The following is a 16,606-nucleotide window of genomic DNA, read 5'->3' as shown; positions in this document are numbered from 1 at the left end:
TGTTGGAGTATTTAATGCCCCAGGAACCACATTAATATGATAAAGCAATCTCCTGGGAATGGCATAACTAGTTAGTTGCACAACTGAATGCATTCAACCAAAATGTGTTTTCCGCATTTAACCCAACCACTCTGAATCAGAGAGGGGCTACCTTAATCGATGTCATCAGCACTCGTGTTAACTGTCTTGCTCAAGGGCAGAGCAGCAGACTTTTCCACCTTTACTGGTAATGTGTATTGTGATGTAAAAAATCTGTAGAAATATCTGGTACACACAACTGGCAACTTGTTTGTTGTAGTCACAATTAACAAGGGATCTATTATCCATGATCAAATCTGTTTACCCAACATTTGCACAGGCATAAGAAGAACCGTGAGGCTGCTGTGGAGCTACTGATGAGGCTGAAGGATAACCGGGACCTTCAGAAGTTCCTACAGGATTGCCAGGAGGTCTGCTGCCCAACATGTCATTCCCGGACCCAGATTAAGCCTACTCCTGGACTAAAAAGCACTTTCAATAGAGATTCTCCATCGAAAGTGCTTTTTAGTCCAGGAATATGCTTAACCTGGATGTGGGAAATCTTCCCTAAGAGTCTAACATTGGTATCAGTCCCGATACTATGAAAATAGGAATAGTTACATGTACTGATTTACATTTAATACATTGTGTGGCAATGTATGCATAGTGACAGACTGCTTTCACAGTGTAAGGCAGTCAAATACAATGACCTACCTGTGTGTGTGTGTGTGTGTGTGTGTGTGTGTGTGTGTGTGTGTGTGTGTGTGTGTGTGTGTGTGTGTGTGTGTGTGTGTGTGTGTGTGTGTGTGTGTGTGCAGCTGTCTCTGTGGATCAACGAGAAGATGCTCACGGCCCAGGACATGTCGTACGACGAGGCCAGGAACCTCCACAGCAAATGGCTCAAGCATCAGGCCTTCATGGCTGAGTTGCAGTCCAACAAGGAGTGGCTGGACAAGATTGAGAAGGTTAGCAAACCAAAATTAGATTCACTCTGTCTTGATGATTTTGCAATTGGTATTAGATGAATGAATACAAGTTAATACGCGCTTCCGTTTAATTGAAATTAATATGATCAGTTATCTAGACTCTTAAGTATTCTTAAGTGGATGTTGTCATTAAAATTACATTATTTTAAGACAATGAAATACATATTTCATATGGCTTTCTTTTGAGGGCATAGTTTTACTATTATCAAGTGACCTGAAGCTCATCATTTAAAGGCCACATCAGGCCTACAAGCCACATTATACTGGCTTGCAAAGTGATGTGTAACTGCTATTGGAATCCAGCCAGAGTGGGCATATCCAACATTTAGAATTTTTATTCACCCGCAACCTGCATTCAGAATGACTTCCAGAGTTGGGAAGACTGAGTTATGAGACAACCTTAAACATCTAGACTGAAACAACAATTTCAGTAATGGGTACAAGAAGTCCAAGTAACAGATTTGAATAGTTTAGGAAAATGTATGTTATTTATATTTGAATTAATCAATCAATGTACATGCAAAAACATTTATATTGAAACAAACAATTTAGAAAAATCAACCTGCAATAGAGCATGCTGGGAAATATGATAATGATAAGCGTGTTTTTTTCAACTCTGGTTATTAACACCAACAGTGCGGTTATTTTACACCACTGACTGTTAATTTAACTCTTTACAGTGTCAACATAAAAAATGTTACACAAAAAAATCAACACTAGTAATACTGGCCAATTTGCTGTGTGCTATGAAAGGGACACATCTGCAGGCTTCCATACATTTCAAGAACCTTTTAGAATTCTGAAGAACCATAGATGCCACATCAAGAACCCCACACTTAAGGTTTTTTACCGGGCAAGAATTCTCCAAGGAACCTTAAGAGCTGAGGAAGAACCATTTTAAGAACCTTTATTTTTTCAGTTCAGGCAAAACACATAACAGTAATCCGTCTCAATTTCCTTTAGCATTACTTTATGAAAAATATTCACCTTCCTATAATCAATACTGTACACTCACTGGACAGTTTATTAGGTACACCGCCCCTTTCACGAAAATGGATCGCTCCTACTGTGACGTGGCCGTGGATTGCTATATAAAGCAGGCAGACAGGCATCAAGGCATTCACTTACTGTCCGATTGAATGTTAGAATGGGAAACATTTGTGACCTTAGCGACTTTGAGTGTGGTATGATCATCGGTGCCAGGCTCGCCAAATCCAGTTTTTCAGAAACGGGCACCCTCCTGGGCTTTTCACGCACGACAGTGTCTAGGGTTTACAGAGAATGGTGCGACAAACAAAAAACATCCAGTCTGCTCGTAATTGAGAGAGGTCAAAGGAGAACGACAAGAATCGTGCAAGCTAACAGGTGGGGCACAAACAGACAAATTACGGCGCAGTACAACAGTGGTGTGCAGAATGGCATCTCGGAACGCAGAACTCGTCGATCCTTGTCATGGATCGGCTATTGCAGCTGATGACCACACTGGGTTCCACTCCTATCAGCTAAAAACAAGAAGTGGCTCCAATGGGCATGCGATGACCTACACTGGAAAATTGAGGAGTGGAAAAACATTGGCTGGAACATGCGCAGATCCCATACCTCAACCCAATAGATCATCTTTGGGATGGGATGGAACGGGCTGATCACAGCATGAATGTACCACTGTCCAATCTGCAACAACTGTGTGATGCCATCGCGTCAGCATGGACCAACATCCCTGTGGAATGTTTCCGACGCCTTATAGAATGCCCTGAAGAATTCAGGCTGTTCTGGAGGCAAAGGGGGTCTGACCCGGTACTAGATGGGTGTTATAAACTGTCTATTAAGTGTATGTACCCACTATAACTCCAACTGCTTATGACTAACTTATACTCACTAATTGCCCTATTATACCCACTCCAAAACTCATGGGGTTACCCACCATAACTAACCGACTGTACCTGCCCACCCCACTAAATGTATTTCACTACCATAAAATGTGTTTCAACAACCGCAGCAAGACAAAGTTTATCCAGAAACTTGACCTTTTCTACTTTCTACCTAATTTTATACTGTATGTATTTTATGCATACATTTTCTCTCTGTATATTTTGTTATTGTAAGGCATAGCAGCACCATTTCACCAGCTCAAATTCCTGGTACATGTAAATGTACTTTGCGAATAAAGGTGATTCTGATTCTGATTCTTTCCTCTCCAGGATGGGATGCAGCTGGTGTCGGAGAAGCCTGAGACAGAGTCGGTGGTGAAGGAGAAGCTCTCAGCCCTCCAGAAGATGTGGGAAGAGTTGGAGTCCACCACCCAGACCAAGGCCCAGTGCCTGTTTGACGCCAACAAGGCCGAGCTGTTTACACAGAGCTGTGCCGACCTGGACAAGTGGCTGGGTGGCCTGGAGGGCCAGATTCAATCGGACGACTACGGCAAAGACCTGACCAGCGTCAACATCCTGCTCAAGAAGCAGCAGGTACTGTACATGGTGGAGCATGCGTCATTGTAACCAAATTGATAAATAATGTTGGCATTAATGAAATTATAATGGAAATAATAATACTAAGAATAATTTAAATAAGTTGGCTTCAATTGGTTTTAAACAATAAAATAATTATGGCATCAATTGTTCTGATCTGAAAATTTTGGATAAGAAACCATGGATGTTGACTTCGTGGCCTGGGCCCCGCCCGGAACATCATCTAGGTTCAACGCTGTGTTAAAAATGTTCTCCTCCCTCTCCTTGGTGGCCCATAGATATTGGAAAACCAGGTGGAGGTCCGTCAGAGGGAGGTGGTGGAGCTGCAGAGCCAGGCGCTGGTCCTCAGCCAGGAAGGGAAGGACACGGGGGAGGTGGACGGCCAGAGACAAATGGTGGAGCACAAGTTCAAAGAGCTGCTGGACCCGCTGAGGAAGAGAAAGAACTTCCTGGTGGCCTCCCGCGAGATCCACCAGTTCAACCGAGATGTAGAGGACGAGATTGTGAGTTGATTGAGCTGCCTCCTGGGGGCGTACTGTGTGTTTGTGTGTTTTTGGTTTTCCGATAGTAAAACAAGGACAATTCGGACAAATGGGGACATTTCGGTTTTCAGGGGAAATGGAAAGAGAACCTGTGATGCGACTTTGCAACGTTAACAAGGCGACACTCCATCTTAACTCCTCTTCCACATTTACTGTATTGGTTGAACAGTACAGAAGGGAACCTCCCCCGACAGTTTCTTTATTCTCGTCAAGACCAGTATGTTGGGGATCTAGTTTCAGGCATTTATTTTATGCCTGCTAAGTTAGGTTAGGGGTTAGGTAAGATAGGATTTTGAATAGAAATCAATTGTTTGGTCCCCACAAGAATAGTAAAACAAACGTGTGTTTGTGTGTTCTATTGAGGCTTTATTTGTTCTGGTATTTTCATTCAATGCACGTAGTAATCTATTTGGCTTGTCCATTTTAGCTTTGGGTCGAAGAGAGGATGCCAATTGCAACATCCACTGATCATGGTCACAACCTGCAGACCGTTCAACTGCTTATCAAGAAAAATCAGGTATGTGTGTTTTTCTCATGTACTGTCACTTTACAAGGAAATCACACTTAGGCCCAAATTAAGCACCATTCTATTTTTGTGCCTATTTATAAGCAAAATTAGTATTGTTAGTGTCAGTGTTTAGGGCTGTGGCGTTCATGAAATTTTGTCAGCCAGTGATTGTGAAGCAAATACTGGTAATTGACCGTTAGTTAGCATAAAACACGTTTAGCATATCCTGGCTTCCAGGCATAGCCTACAAGCCACTGATGCAGACCTTTGGAACATACACATTTTAAAAAGTCTAATAAATCCATTTAATATTGCCTACAGCATTACAATAAATCCATGATTTATTTTAGACAGGTCTAAAGAAACATGATATAAAGAAAATGTAGTCTATTTCAGAAGAACAGAATAACATGCTCTCTCAGTTGTCCTTATGTTAGGCCCTGATATGGTAATGCAAAATAGCTGTGGGCTACACTTCTTAATTTAGCAGACAAGATTTGCTTAGGACTCCCTGGCCATAATTTTTATTATTTTATAATAGAAGGATATTTTCTCCAAACAATTTCAAAGGAAGTGTGCACATGCGGATATTCTGTGCTGAGCGGTTAACAAAGAAACCACTCGTACTATATGCTTCATTTAGAGTTATTTATGCAACTTTAGTTGTGTTACAAACTTTGGGCTATATGTGTTGATGTTTAATGCGTTCTAAGGCTGCATGATTGGACTCTAATGATGATTTGAAAAAAGTTGCAAGCTGCACACACATCATCAGTATCTCATTCATAATTTGACAAGCGCTTGATAATATTTTCACCAGGCCTCGAATTTCCTGGCGGCATCCCCCTTGTGTGGCCATAATGGCCCCTAAAATATCCATGCCGTTTGCGGCCAAAGTGGCAGTTGTGCCCTTGGGCTGAATATAATAGATTAATTATAATTCCCTTCTCCTGGCAGCTGTGCTCCGAAGCACCTCTCACTCACATGGCTCTCTCAGATGTAGCCAATGCCGTCACGTGATCAGGTCCTTCTCACAGGCATTTCAGCTAAGAAGTAGGCTACAAGTGAATGAAGACAGACACATCGGGGACACAACTGCGGATGTCCCTCTTATCAAATTTCGAGGCGCATATTGAAAATGTCCACATTTAGCCTACTTTGTCAGCCAACAAGATGAGTAGACCTAACAAACAGCAAAAGCACTAGCCTATGTCAATCTACTATCCCCCATAGTACAAAAGTTAACCTATTGGTCAACTTGTCCTTCTGTGCAATAAATAAATATTCCAAACATACTCTGGGACATTTGTGGGATGCGATAGATCCCAAACTAATACAACCACTCACATCAACAAAACTTTTAAAAGCAATGAGGCTGATCGTTTAGGTGATAAGGTGGCTGGATAGTGCCTGTATAGATCTGTTATCCTATTCCTACCAAGTCATTTAAACAAATATATTGAATGGTATCATACAGTGGGGGGGGAAAGTATTTGATCCCCTGCTGATTTTGTACGTTTGCCCACTGACAAAGAAATTATCAGTCTATAATTTTAATGGTAGGTTTATTTGAACAGTGAGAGACAGAATAACAACAAAAATATAGAGAAAAACGCATGTCAAAAATGTTATAAATTGATTTGCATTTTAGTGAGGGAAATAAGTATTTGACCCCCTCTCAATCAGAAAGATTTCTGGCTCCCAGGTGTCTTTTATACAGGTAACGAGCTGAGATTAGGAGCACACTCTGTGCTCCTAACCGCAGCTTGTTACCTGTATAAAAGACACCTGTCCACAGAAGCAATCAATCAATCAGATTCCAAACTCTCCACCATGGCCAAGACCAAAGAGCTCTCCAAGGATGTCATGGACAAGATTGTAGACCTACACAAGGCTGGAATGGGCTACAAGATCATCGCCAAGCAGCTTGGTGAGAAGGTGACAACATTTGGTGCGATTATTCGCAAATGGAAGAAACACAAAAGCACTGTCAATATCCCTCAGCCTGGGGCTCCATGCAAGATCTCACCTCGTGGAGTTGCAATGAGCATGAGAACAGTGAGGAATCAGCCCAGAACTACACAGGAGGATCTTGTCAATGATCTCAAGGCAGCTGGGACCATAGTCACCAAGAAAACAATTGGTAACACACTACGCCGTGAAGGACTGAAATCCTGCAGCGCCCGCAAGGTCCCCCTGCTCAAGAATACATATACATGCCCGTCTGAAGTTTGCCAATGAACATCTGAATGATTCAGAGGACAACTGGGTGAAAGTGTTGTGGTCAGATGAGACCAAAATGGAGCTCTTTGACATCAACTCAACTCGCCGTGTTTGGAGGAGGAGGAATGCTGCCTATGACCCCAAGAACACCATATCCACCATCAAACATGGAGGTGGAAACATTATGCTTTGGGGGTGTTTTTCTGCTAAGGGGACAGGACAACTTCACCGCATCATTTGACAGGGCCATGTACTGTCAAATCTTGGGTGAGAACCTCCTTCCCTCAGCCAGGGCATTGAAAATGGGTCGTGGATGGGTATTCCAGCATGACAATGACCCAAAAACACACGGCCAAGGCAACAAAGGAGTGGCTCAAGAAGAAGCACATTAAGGTCCTGGAGTGGCCTAGCCAGTCTCCAGACGTTAATCCCATAGAAAATCTGTGGAGGGAGCTGAAGGTTCGAGTTGCCAAACATCAGCCTCGAAACCTTAATGACTTGGAGAAGATCTGCAAAGAGGAGTGGGACAAAATCACTCCTGAGATGTGTGCAAACTTGGTGGCCAACTTCAAGAAACGTCTGACCTGTGATTGCCAACAAGGGTTTTGCCACCAAGTACTAAGTCATGTTTTGCAGAGGGGTCAAATACTTATTTCCCTCACTAAAATGCAAATCAATTTATAACATTTTTGACTTGCGTTTTTCTGGATTTTTTGTTGTTATTCTGTCTCTCACTGTTCATATAAACCTACCATTAAAATTATAGACTGATCATTTCTTTGTAAGTGGGCAAACGTACAAAATCAGCAGGGGATCAAATACTTTTCCCCCCCACTGTACATAGCAAAGAGTATCACTCTCTTATTGATTTTTTATTGAGATATAGGCTATGACAGATTGGTGTCCTGTCCAAGGGGTGTACACTACAGAAATAGGGCTCCTGACCATTTAGGCAAGGCTTACTTACTTACTACATACTTAATGAAGTGTATCTAAAGTATTGTACTCTTGGCTTTGTGTATCTAGTATTTTAATGTATTGCTGACATTACTTTTATTGCACATTTCCATAGAAATTCATTTTGTATTGTATCCCCTTCTCAGACCTTGCAGAAGGAGATCCAGGGACACCAGCCCCGCTTCGATGACATTTTCGAGCGGAGCGAGAGCCTGCTGATGGAGGACAGCCTTGCCGTAGAGGCCATCCGCCAGCGCATGGCCGACTTGCAACAGCTGTGGGGCCAGATGATTGAGGAGACGGAGAAGCGTCACGCCCGACTGGAGGAGGCCCACAATGCACAGAAGTACTACTTTGATGCCGCTGAGGCTGAGGCCTGGATGAGCGAGCAGGAGTTGTACATGATGTCTGAAGAGAAGGCCAAGGTACTAGGATGTTATTGACAGTGTTTTGGTGTATGTGTGTGTGTGTGTGCGTCCCCTGTACTGATATTTCTTCTAACATAGAATTCACAAAAGCGCTAAAAACATGTGTCTTTCCCTCTTAGGATGAGCAGAGCTCCGTAGCCATGCTGAAGAAGCACCAGATTGTGGAGCAGTCGGTGGAGGACTACGCTGAGACAGTCCATCAGCTCTCCAAGACCAGCAGAGGCCTGACAGCTGCAGGACATCCAGAGAGGTCAGTGAGAGAGCCTAGAGTGAAGCCATTGAAATAGAACGTCACTTAATATTGCCGCCCATCAAGGAACGTTGACCTGATTATGAATGTCCGATCCAGAAAAAGTATTTTGCATGAGTGGAGCATTCAGTAGACCAGAGTGTGGTGTGTATGCATATTTTTGTTTCAGCTTAACCCTAACAGACCTGATTTCACTAACGAAAGCCTTGTTTGCAGACCATGACTAGTGTATTAGTTTGATCATGGGTGTTAGTGTTGGAACAAGAATGTTGTTTTGCAAAAAAACTTAAAAAAATTACTCTTGTTAACCCCATCCACTGATCATTGAACTCTTGATTTCTGTTTGTGTGGGCAGTGAGAGGATAGGCATGCGTCAGTCTCAGGTGGACAAGCTCTATGCCGGCATGAAGGACCTGTCTGAGGAGAGGCGGGGCAAACTGGATGAGCGGTTCCGCCTGTTCCAGCTCAACCGCGAGGTTGACGACTTGGAGCAGTGGATTGCCGAGCGGGAGGTGGTGGCTGGATCTCATGAGCTGGGACAGGACTACGAGCATGTCACCGTAAGCAATGCCACCTGACTTCAAACCCTACCCTCTCACTCCTGGTGCTGTCAGGGAAGAAAAACATAGTCCGCATTCCAGACCATCTGCATAGCAGCCAAATTCCAAAAATTGACCAATAGCTGAATGCCACATCATCTAAATTGCAGTTGGGCATCATATCTCAATATCATATTGACATGTTTAACATTTTCCAGGTGTTGTGTGCTTTGGTGTGTGACTGCTTTGCAAATGGTCTGTAACGTGGCCATAGACTGATTTCAGTACTGCCCATTTGATACCACAATTACCTTTTAGTAGGTAAGACAGGGCAGTACAATATATATTTGTGTTAAAGGTCCTCATTCTCCTCCTCTCCATCCATCTATCCATCCACAGATGCTCCAGGAGCGCTTCCGGGAGTTTGCGCGTGACACAGGCAACATCGGCCAGGAGCGTGTGGATGCCGTCAACCGCCTGGCCGATGAGCTGATAAATGCGGGCCACGCAGATGCCGCCACGGTGGCCGAGTGGAAGGATGGACTCAACGAGGCCTGGGCTGACCTGCTGGAACTTATCGACACGCGCACGCAGATCCTGGCCGCCTCCTACGAGCTGCACAAGTTCTACCATGACGCCAAGGAGATCCTGGGCCGCATCCTGGACAAACACAAGAAACTTCCAGAGGAGGTGGGACGTGACCAGAACACAGTGGAGACACTGCAGAGGATGCACACCACCTTCGAGCATGACATCCAGGCCCTGGGAACACAGGTAGATACATAGCTAATATCTCCCTGTAGCTCACTTCACCAGATCACTGCACTGAAATCTCATGTTATTATTAGTGGTGGGCACCAATATCGATAATATGATATTGATAACTTACACTATTATGTAAAAGAGGACACATGACTGTTCTTTCAGACACAAAACACTTTCACAGGCTCTCAACTTAGCATACAGTGCTTTTAGAAAGTATTCAGACTTTTTCCACCTTTTGTTACGTTACAGCCTTATTCTAAAATGGATTCAATTGTTTTTCCCCCCTCATCAATCTACTCACAATACCCCATATTGATACCCCATAATGACAAAGCAAAAACTGTTTTTTAGAAAACAGAAATATGACCCCCTACCCTCTACTCAGTACTTTGTTGAAGCACCTTTGGCAGCGATTACAGCCTTGAGTCTTCTTGGGTATGACGCTGCAAGCATGGCACACCTGTATTTGGGGAGTTTCTCCCATTCTTCTCTGCAGATCCTCTCAAGCTCTATCAGGTTGCATGGGGAGCGTCGCTGCACAGCTATTTTCAGGTCTCTCCAGAGATGTTTAGAGAAGTCCGGGCTCTGGTTGTCCCACTCAAGGACATTCAGAGACTTGTCCCGAAGCCACTCCTGCATTGTCTTGGCTGTGTTCTTAGGGTCATTGTCCTCTTGGAAGGTGAACCTTCGCCCCAGTCTGAGGTCCTGAGCGCTCTGGAGCAGGGTTTCATTAAGCTACTCCTCAGTAAAAGGCACATGACAGCCCACTTGGAGTGTACCTAAAGGACTCTCCGACCATGAGAATCAAGATTCTCTGGTCTGATGAAACCGATCCTGACTAGTCTCCCAGTCCCTACCGCTGAAAAACATCCCCACAGCATGATGCTACCACCACTATGCTTCACCATAGGGATGATGCCAGGTTTCCTCCAGACTGGACGCTTGGCATTCAGGCCAAAGAGTTCAGTCTTGGTTTCATCAAAGTCTTTAGGTGCCTTTTGGCAAACTCCAAGTGGGCTGTCATGTGCCTTTAACTGTCGAGTGGCTTCCGTCTGGCCACTCTACCATAAAGGCCTGATTGGTTGAATGCTGCAGAGATGGTTGTCCTTCTGGAATCTTCTCCCATCTGCACAGAGGAACTATGGAGCTCTGTCACAGTGACCATGTAAATACCAGGCAGTGGAAGGTAGCGTAATTGTAGAATAAAATGTGTTAAAGCGACTTGTGCTCGTACCTTCAGGTGAGGCAGCTGCAGGAGGATGCCGTCCGCCTCCAGTCGGCCTACGCCGGCGACAAGGCAGACGACATCCAGCGGAGGGAGAGCGAGGTGCTGGAGGCCTGGAATACCCTGCTGGAGGCCTGCGATGGCCGCAGGGTCCACCTCCTGGACACGGGCGACAAATTCCGCTTCTTCAGCATGGTGCGCGACCTCATGCTGTGGATGGAGGACGTCATCCGTCTCATCGAAGCCCAGGAGAATCCAAGGTAAATTACTCTTATACTTAGTTAGGTTGGGGTCAGTTCCATTTCAATTCAGTAAACTGAAATTCCTATTCCAATCTTAGGTTCGTATACTAATATCCTGATCTGTGCGTGTGTGTGTGTGTGTGTGTGTGTGTGTGTGTGTGTGTGTGTGTGTGTGTGTGCGTGCCTGCGTGTGCATGTTTTCCTTTCTCTGCACAGGGACGTGTCCTCTGTGGAGTTGTTGATGAACAACCACCAGGGTATCAAGGCTGAGATCGACGCCCGCAATGACAGCTTCACCGCCTGCATTGAGTTGGGCAAGTCTCTGCTAGCCAGAAAGCACTATGCATCAGAGGAGGTAAGTTCCATAGCCAAATCAATGCTATGCTACTGCAGGGCAGCCCATGAGCCATTTGCGGACCACTGCTCTTTCTCAATTGAAATATGTCCTTGTCTCCTTTCTTTCTTTGCACTGGTCTGAATGAACTGACCAAGTGAAAGCCACCCTAATGATGAGATATCACCATTTTGTTTTGCCAGCACTTAAATGGTCCATTTGGGGAAATTATTTTGACAGCCCTATGTTACTGGGTCATTCCACCAATTTGGTGCCTTTTGAGATGTGAAAATAAACTTTTGATTTCACCTGGAGAAATGTTGGGGAGAAGTGGGTTAAACTCTTCCTAGAAGTCACAGAGGGTGTACAGATGGATGTCGAAATTCTGAATCTTCTTTATTCATATAAAAATCTTATTTATTAAAGGGCACTTCAGGCTTTTATAATTCAATATTGGTGCATCATTTCTACCTAAAATATTAAAGGCACTCATTTTGTGGAATGACCATACTGCATTGTAGCGTCTTCAGGTTTTAGTGTATTGCATTGTTTGTATGTGATGACACCCAATGCTAAAATATAAGTATTTGCTGCTATGTCCTCTGTTTAGATCAAAGATAAGTTGCTACAGCTGATGGACAAGAGGAAAGACATGATTGACAAATGGGAGGACCGACGGGAGTGGTTAAGACTGAGTAAGGGTTTTTGTTCATAATTTCACACATGCTATTGGATGGAATCTTGTCATTAGTTGGGCATATCCAGTCCCACTGGGCACAAACTGGTTCAATCAACGTTGTTTCAACGTAATTTGTCAATGTATTGTGACACGCAATTAATTATATGTATTAACCCTAGATGACTAACAGGGCACTGTTTTGAAGCCACCGAGCAGCCATCTTGGTACTCTTCCTTTTTTTGGAAGCTATAGAAATCCATTTTTTTATGTCTACATTCATTTTTGACAAGTATATTATAATACAGACACCTTAATGCTTACTTAAAAAAAAAAAAATATATATATATATATAAAAAATACATAAACATATTCCTAAACATTTTTGGGGGAGAGGACTCATGTTACTGTCCCCACAACAAAGACATACTTAAATACATGTAATTTTGTCCTTGAAACATTTTATTGAAATAATGTAGACTTACATTCATTCCTATGGAGGCCGATGGCTTCAAAGCCTCACATTGGCCATTACATAGAATCACCAATCCAGGGTTTATACACATCATTGCATGAAATCTATGTGTAAAATACATTGGATTTGCAAAAAGTCTTTAATGTCAACTGTTGTTTTGAGGGGGAAATCTAACGTTAATGTGTCTCTATGAAATTGTATGTGCTGGTATTTTGGCCAGGCCTCTCTTGAAAATTTGATTTTAACCAGGTAAAAAAAGGTAAAATAAACAATTAAATAAATATGGAACTATCCAATCTGTAGATACTAACCAAGTAGATCTTCAAATGTTGATACAGTGTTTTTGATTACATTGACAACCAAACACAATTCAACATACATTTTGTAATACAGTAATTACCCTAAAGTGAAGGATATCTTACAAACTAATATAACAGTATTTATTGATTCAACCTTAATGAGTAAAACATCCATGGCTACATTTTGGGGTTACTGTAACTGTAAATGTTTTCTTATGTTTTTATTTAACTAGGCAAGCCAGTTAAGAACAAATTCTTATTTACAATGACGGCCTATACCGGCCAAACCCAGACGACTCTGCGCGCCCCCCTATGGGACTCCCAATCACGGCTGATTATGATACAGCATGGATTTGAACCAGGGTGTCTGTAGAGACGCCTCTAGCACTGAGATGCAGTGCCTTAGACCGCTGCGCCACTCGGGAGCCCTAATCATAGAAAGCGTGCCTGTTCAAAATAGCATGCAAAGGTTGCAGGTCTGTGGAGGTCTTCGCTATTGCTATAATAATCTGTGCAGAATCTGCAACCACATTGATCACTTGCACCATGTACTTTTAATGCAATCTCAACTGCAATTCGGTACCAGTACCCCCTGTATATAGCCTCGTTATTGTCATTTTATTGTGTTACTTTTTACTTTAGTTTATTTGGTAAATATTTTCTTAACTCTTTCTTGAACTGCACTGTTGGTTAAGTGCTTGTAAGTAAGCATTTCATGGTAAGGTCTACACTTGTTGTATTCAACGCTTGTGACAAATAAAGTTTGATTTGAATTCCGGTCATTTTGTTGTGCTATTATGTGAAGCACAGTGATCACACATTTAGTCGTATATAAACTAAATATCTGAAATATCTAAATATCTCATTGGAACTTCATTGCGCTTATAAACGGTTGAAAGCACAGTGATAACCTATTTAGGTGACAATGAAACCAAAACTCAGACATTGTTTTTCCATTGGAATTTGGTTGTGCTTTTAGATGGTTGAAAGCATAGTCATAAGATAACACATTGGGAATTCAACAAACTTTTGGCTGTCTTTCTGAGTGGGTGAATGTAGGTTGTAATCTAATTGATCAACGTCTCAACCAAATATTACCCAATTGTCCACGTTGAAATGACTTGGTGTGCCCGGTGCAGTACTGTCTGTAGTATTTAGAATATGATTTTTAGACAACTCCATTGCACCAACGTTGTGAACGATCCTTTGTTGTCCCTCTGGAAGACTGTTTCATTATGTTACTATGCATACCTTGGAATGTGAGGATGACACATCATAAGCCTTTATCATTTCTGGAGGATGAGAAACTGTCCCTGAAGTGTTGGCCATGCGTAGAGCTGGGTTATGTTCATTAGGCATCAAACAGAAGAGTAAAGACCTGGACCAATCAGAAAAGCTCAATTGAATTTTCAGTATAATTTTTTTTGTTACACGTTTTTACCTTTATGTGCCCTAATGAATACAACCTTGGTGCGCTTATGTGTACTTTGATCAATCTGGCCCTTCTCTATTTGCCCCATGTCCTCTGCCAGACTGGTCTCATAGACTAGACATAGCATAGTAAATGTAAATCCGTGACACTCAAATTAGTATGATATGGTACGCTTGGTATGGTTACATAAGATATAAGGTTACGTAAGACAACAATGAAAGGAGTGTGGTTGGTCAGGGTGGATGTGTAGGCATATAACGCGAATGTCTAGCAACGGTTGTGTGTTCAAATTTCATCACAAACAACTTTAGCGTTTTAGCCAATTAGCAACTTTGCAACTACTTACTACTTTTTAGCTAACCCTTCCCTAATCTTAACCCTTTTAGATAAGCCTAACATTAACCCTTTAAATCTTAACCTTATTCCTAACCTTGTCCCCTAACCCCTAGTGCTAGCTAACGTTAGTGTTTTCCACCTAGCTAACATTAGCCACAACAAATTACAATTCTTAACATATACAGTGCATTCAGAAAGTATTCAGATCCCGTGAGACTTTTTCCACATTTTGTTACGTTACAGCCTTATTCTAAAATTGATTAAATTGTTTATTCCCCACATCAATCTACAAAAAATACCACATAATGACAAAGCAAAAACATTTTTTTTGAATTTGAATTTATATAAAAAAAGATGGAAAAATCACATTTACATAAGTAGTCAGTCCCTTTACTCAGTACTTTGTTGAAGCACCTTTGGCAGCGATTACAGCCTCGTGTCTTCTTAGGTATGACGCTACAAGCTTGGCACACCTGTATTTGGGGAGTTCTTCTCTCCAGATCCACTCAAGCTCTGTCAGGTTGGATAGGGAGTGACACTGCACAGCTATTTTCAGGTCTCTCCAGAGATGTTTGATCGGGTTCAAGTCTGGGATTTGGCTGGGACACTCAAGGACATTCAGAGACCTGTCCCGAAACCACTCCTGCGTTGTCTTGGCTGTGTGCTTAGGGTCATTGTCGTGTTGGAAGGTGAACCTTTGCCCCAGTCTGAGCGCTCTGGAGCAGGTTTTCATCAAGGATCTTTCCCTCGATCCTGACTAATCTCCCTCCCTGCTGCTGAAAAACATCCCCACAGCATTATGCTGCCACCACCATGCTTCACCGTAGGGATGGTGCCAGGTTACCTCCAGACGTGATGCTTGGCATTCAGGCCAAAGAGTTCAATCTTGGTTTTATCAGACAAGAGAATCTTGTTTCTCATGGTCTGAAAGTCCTTTAGGTGCCTTTTGGCAAACTCAAAGCGGGCTGTCATGTGCCTTTTCCTGAGGAGTGGCTTCCATCTGGCCACTCTACCATAAAGGCCTGATTGGTGGAGTGCTGCAGAGATGGTTGTCCTTCTGGAAGGTTCTCCCATCTCCACAGAGGAACTCTGGAGCTCTGTCAGAGTGACCATTGGGTTCTTGGTTACCTCCCTGACCAAAGCCCTTCTCTCCCGATTGCTCAGTTTTGCCAGGCAGCCAGTTCTAGGAAGAGTCTTGGTGCTTCCAAATTACTTCCATTTAAGAATGATGGAGGCCACTGTGTTCTTGGGGACCTTCAGTGCTGCAGAATGTATTTGGTACCCTTCCCCAGATCTGTGCCTCGACAGAATCCTGTCTCAGAGCTCTAAGGACAGTTCTTTCAACTTCATAGCTTGGTTTTTGCTCTGACATGCACTGTCAACTGTGGGACCATATATAGACAGGTGTGTGTCTTTCCAAATAATTTCCAATCAATTTAATTTACCACAGGTGGACTCCAATCAAGTTGTAGAAACAATTCAAGGGTGATCTATGGAAACAGGATGCACCTGAGCTCAATTTCGAGTCTCATAGCAAAGGGTCTGAATACTTATGTAAATAAGCTATTTCTGTTTTTTATTTTTAATACATTTGCAAAAAATTTTAAAAACCTGTTTTCGCTTTGTCATTATGGGGTATTGTGTGTAGATTGATGAGGGAAAAAGTTATTTTATACATTTTAGAATAAGGCTGTAACGTAACAAAATGTGGAAAAAGTAATGGGGTCTGAATACTTTCCGAATGCACTGTATATGTTTAGGAAATTCATAACATATTGTACGTTTTGCAAAATCGTAACATACTGTACTAATTGCAATTCATAACATATTGTACGAATTTCAATTCGGAATATCTCATACAAAATAGTAATTTGTAACATGTCAAATGAAATGGTTAATGGACATC

The 16,606-nt window shown here is 42.7% G+C and overlaps 1 protein-coding gene across 4 annotated transcripts in view; it reads left to right on the top strand.

The window, feature by feature from the left end:
* The window catches only part of LOC106565001 (spectrin beta chain, non-erythrocytic 1), a 103,173-nt gene that overhangs the window by 70,866 nt on the left and 15,701 nt on the right, over positions 1–16,606 (top strand). For all 4 annotated transcript variants that reach the window (XM_045691321.1, XM_045691324.1, XM_045691322.1 and 1 more), the window contains 12 exons: positions 359–449; positions 837–983; positions 3,203–3,466; positions 3,748–3,972; positions 4,439–4,528; positions 7,846–8,124; positions 8,247–8,377; positions 8,733–8,937; positions 9,316–9,690; positions 10,922–11,166; positions 11,365–11,503; positions 12,093–12,177. In XM_045691321.1, coding sequence (XP_045547277.1) covers positions 359–449; positions 837–983; positions 3,203–3,466; positions 3,748–3,972; positions 4,439–4,528; positions 7,846–8,124; positions 8,247–8,377; positions 8,733–8,937; positions 9,316–9,690; positions 10,922–11,166; positions 11,365–11,503; positions 12,093–12,177 — 2,276 coding nt within the window. The remainder of the gene's footprint in view (positions 1–358; positions 450–836; positions 984–3,202; positions 3,467–3,747; positions 3,973–4,438; positions 4,529–7,845; positions 8,125–8,246; positions 8,378–8,732; positions 8,938–9,315; positions 9,691–10,921; positions 11,167–11,364; positions 11,504–12,092; positions 12,178–16,606) is intronic.

This window comes from Salmo salar, chromosome ssa12 (assembly GCF_905237065.1).
Source record: "Salmo salar chromosome ssa12, Ssal_v3.1, whole genome shotgun sequence".
Taxonomy (NCBI): domain Eukaryota; kingdom Metazoa; phylum Chordata; class Actinopteri; order Salmoniformes; family Salmonidae; genus Salmo; species Salmo salar.
Note: the sequence above shows the minus strand (reverse complement) of the source record. Positions and strands in the feature narration are given on the sequence as shown.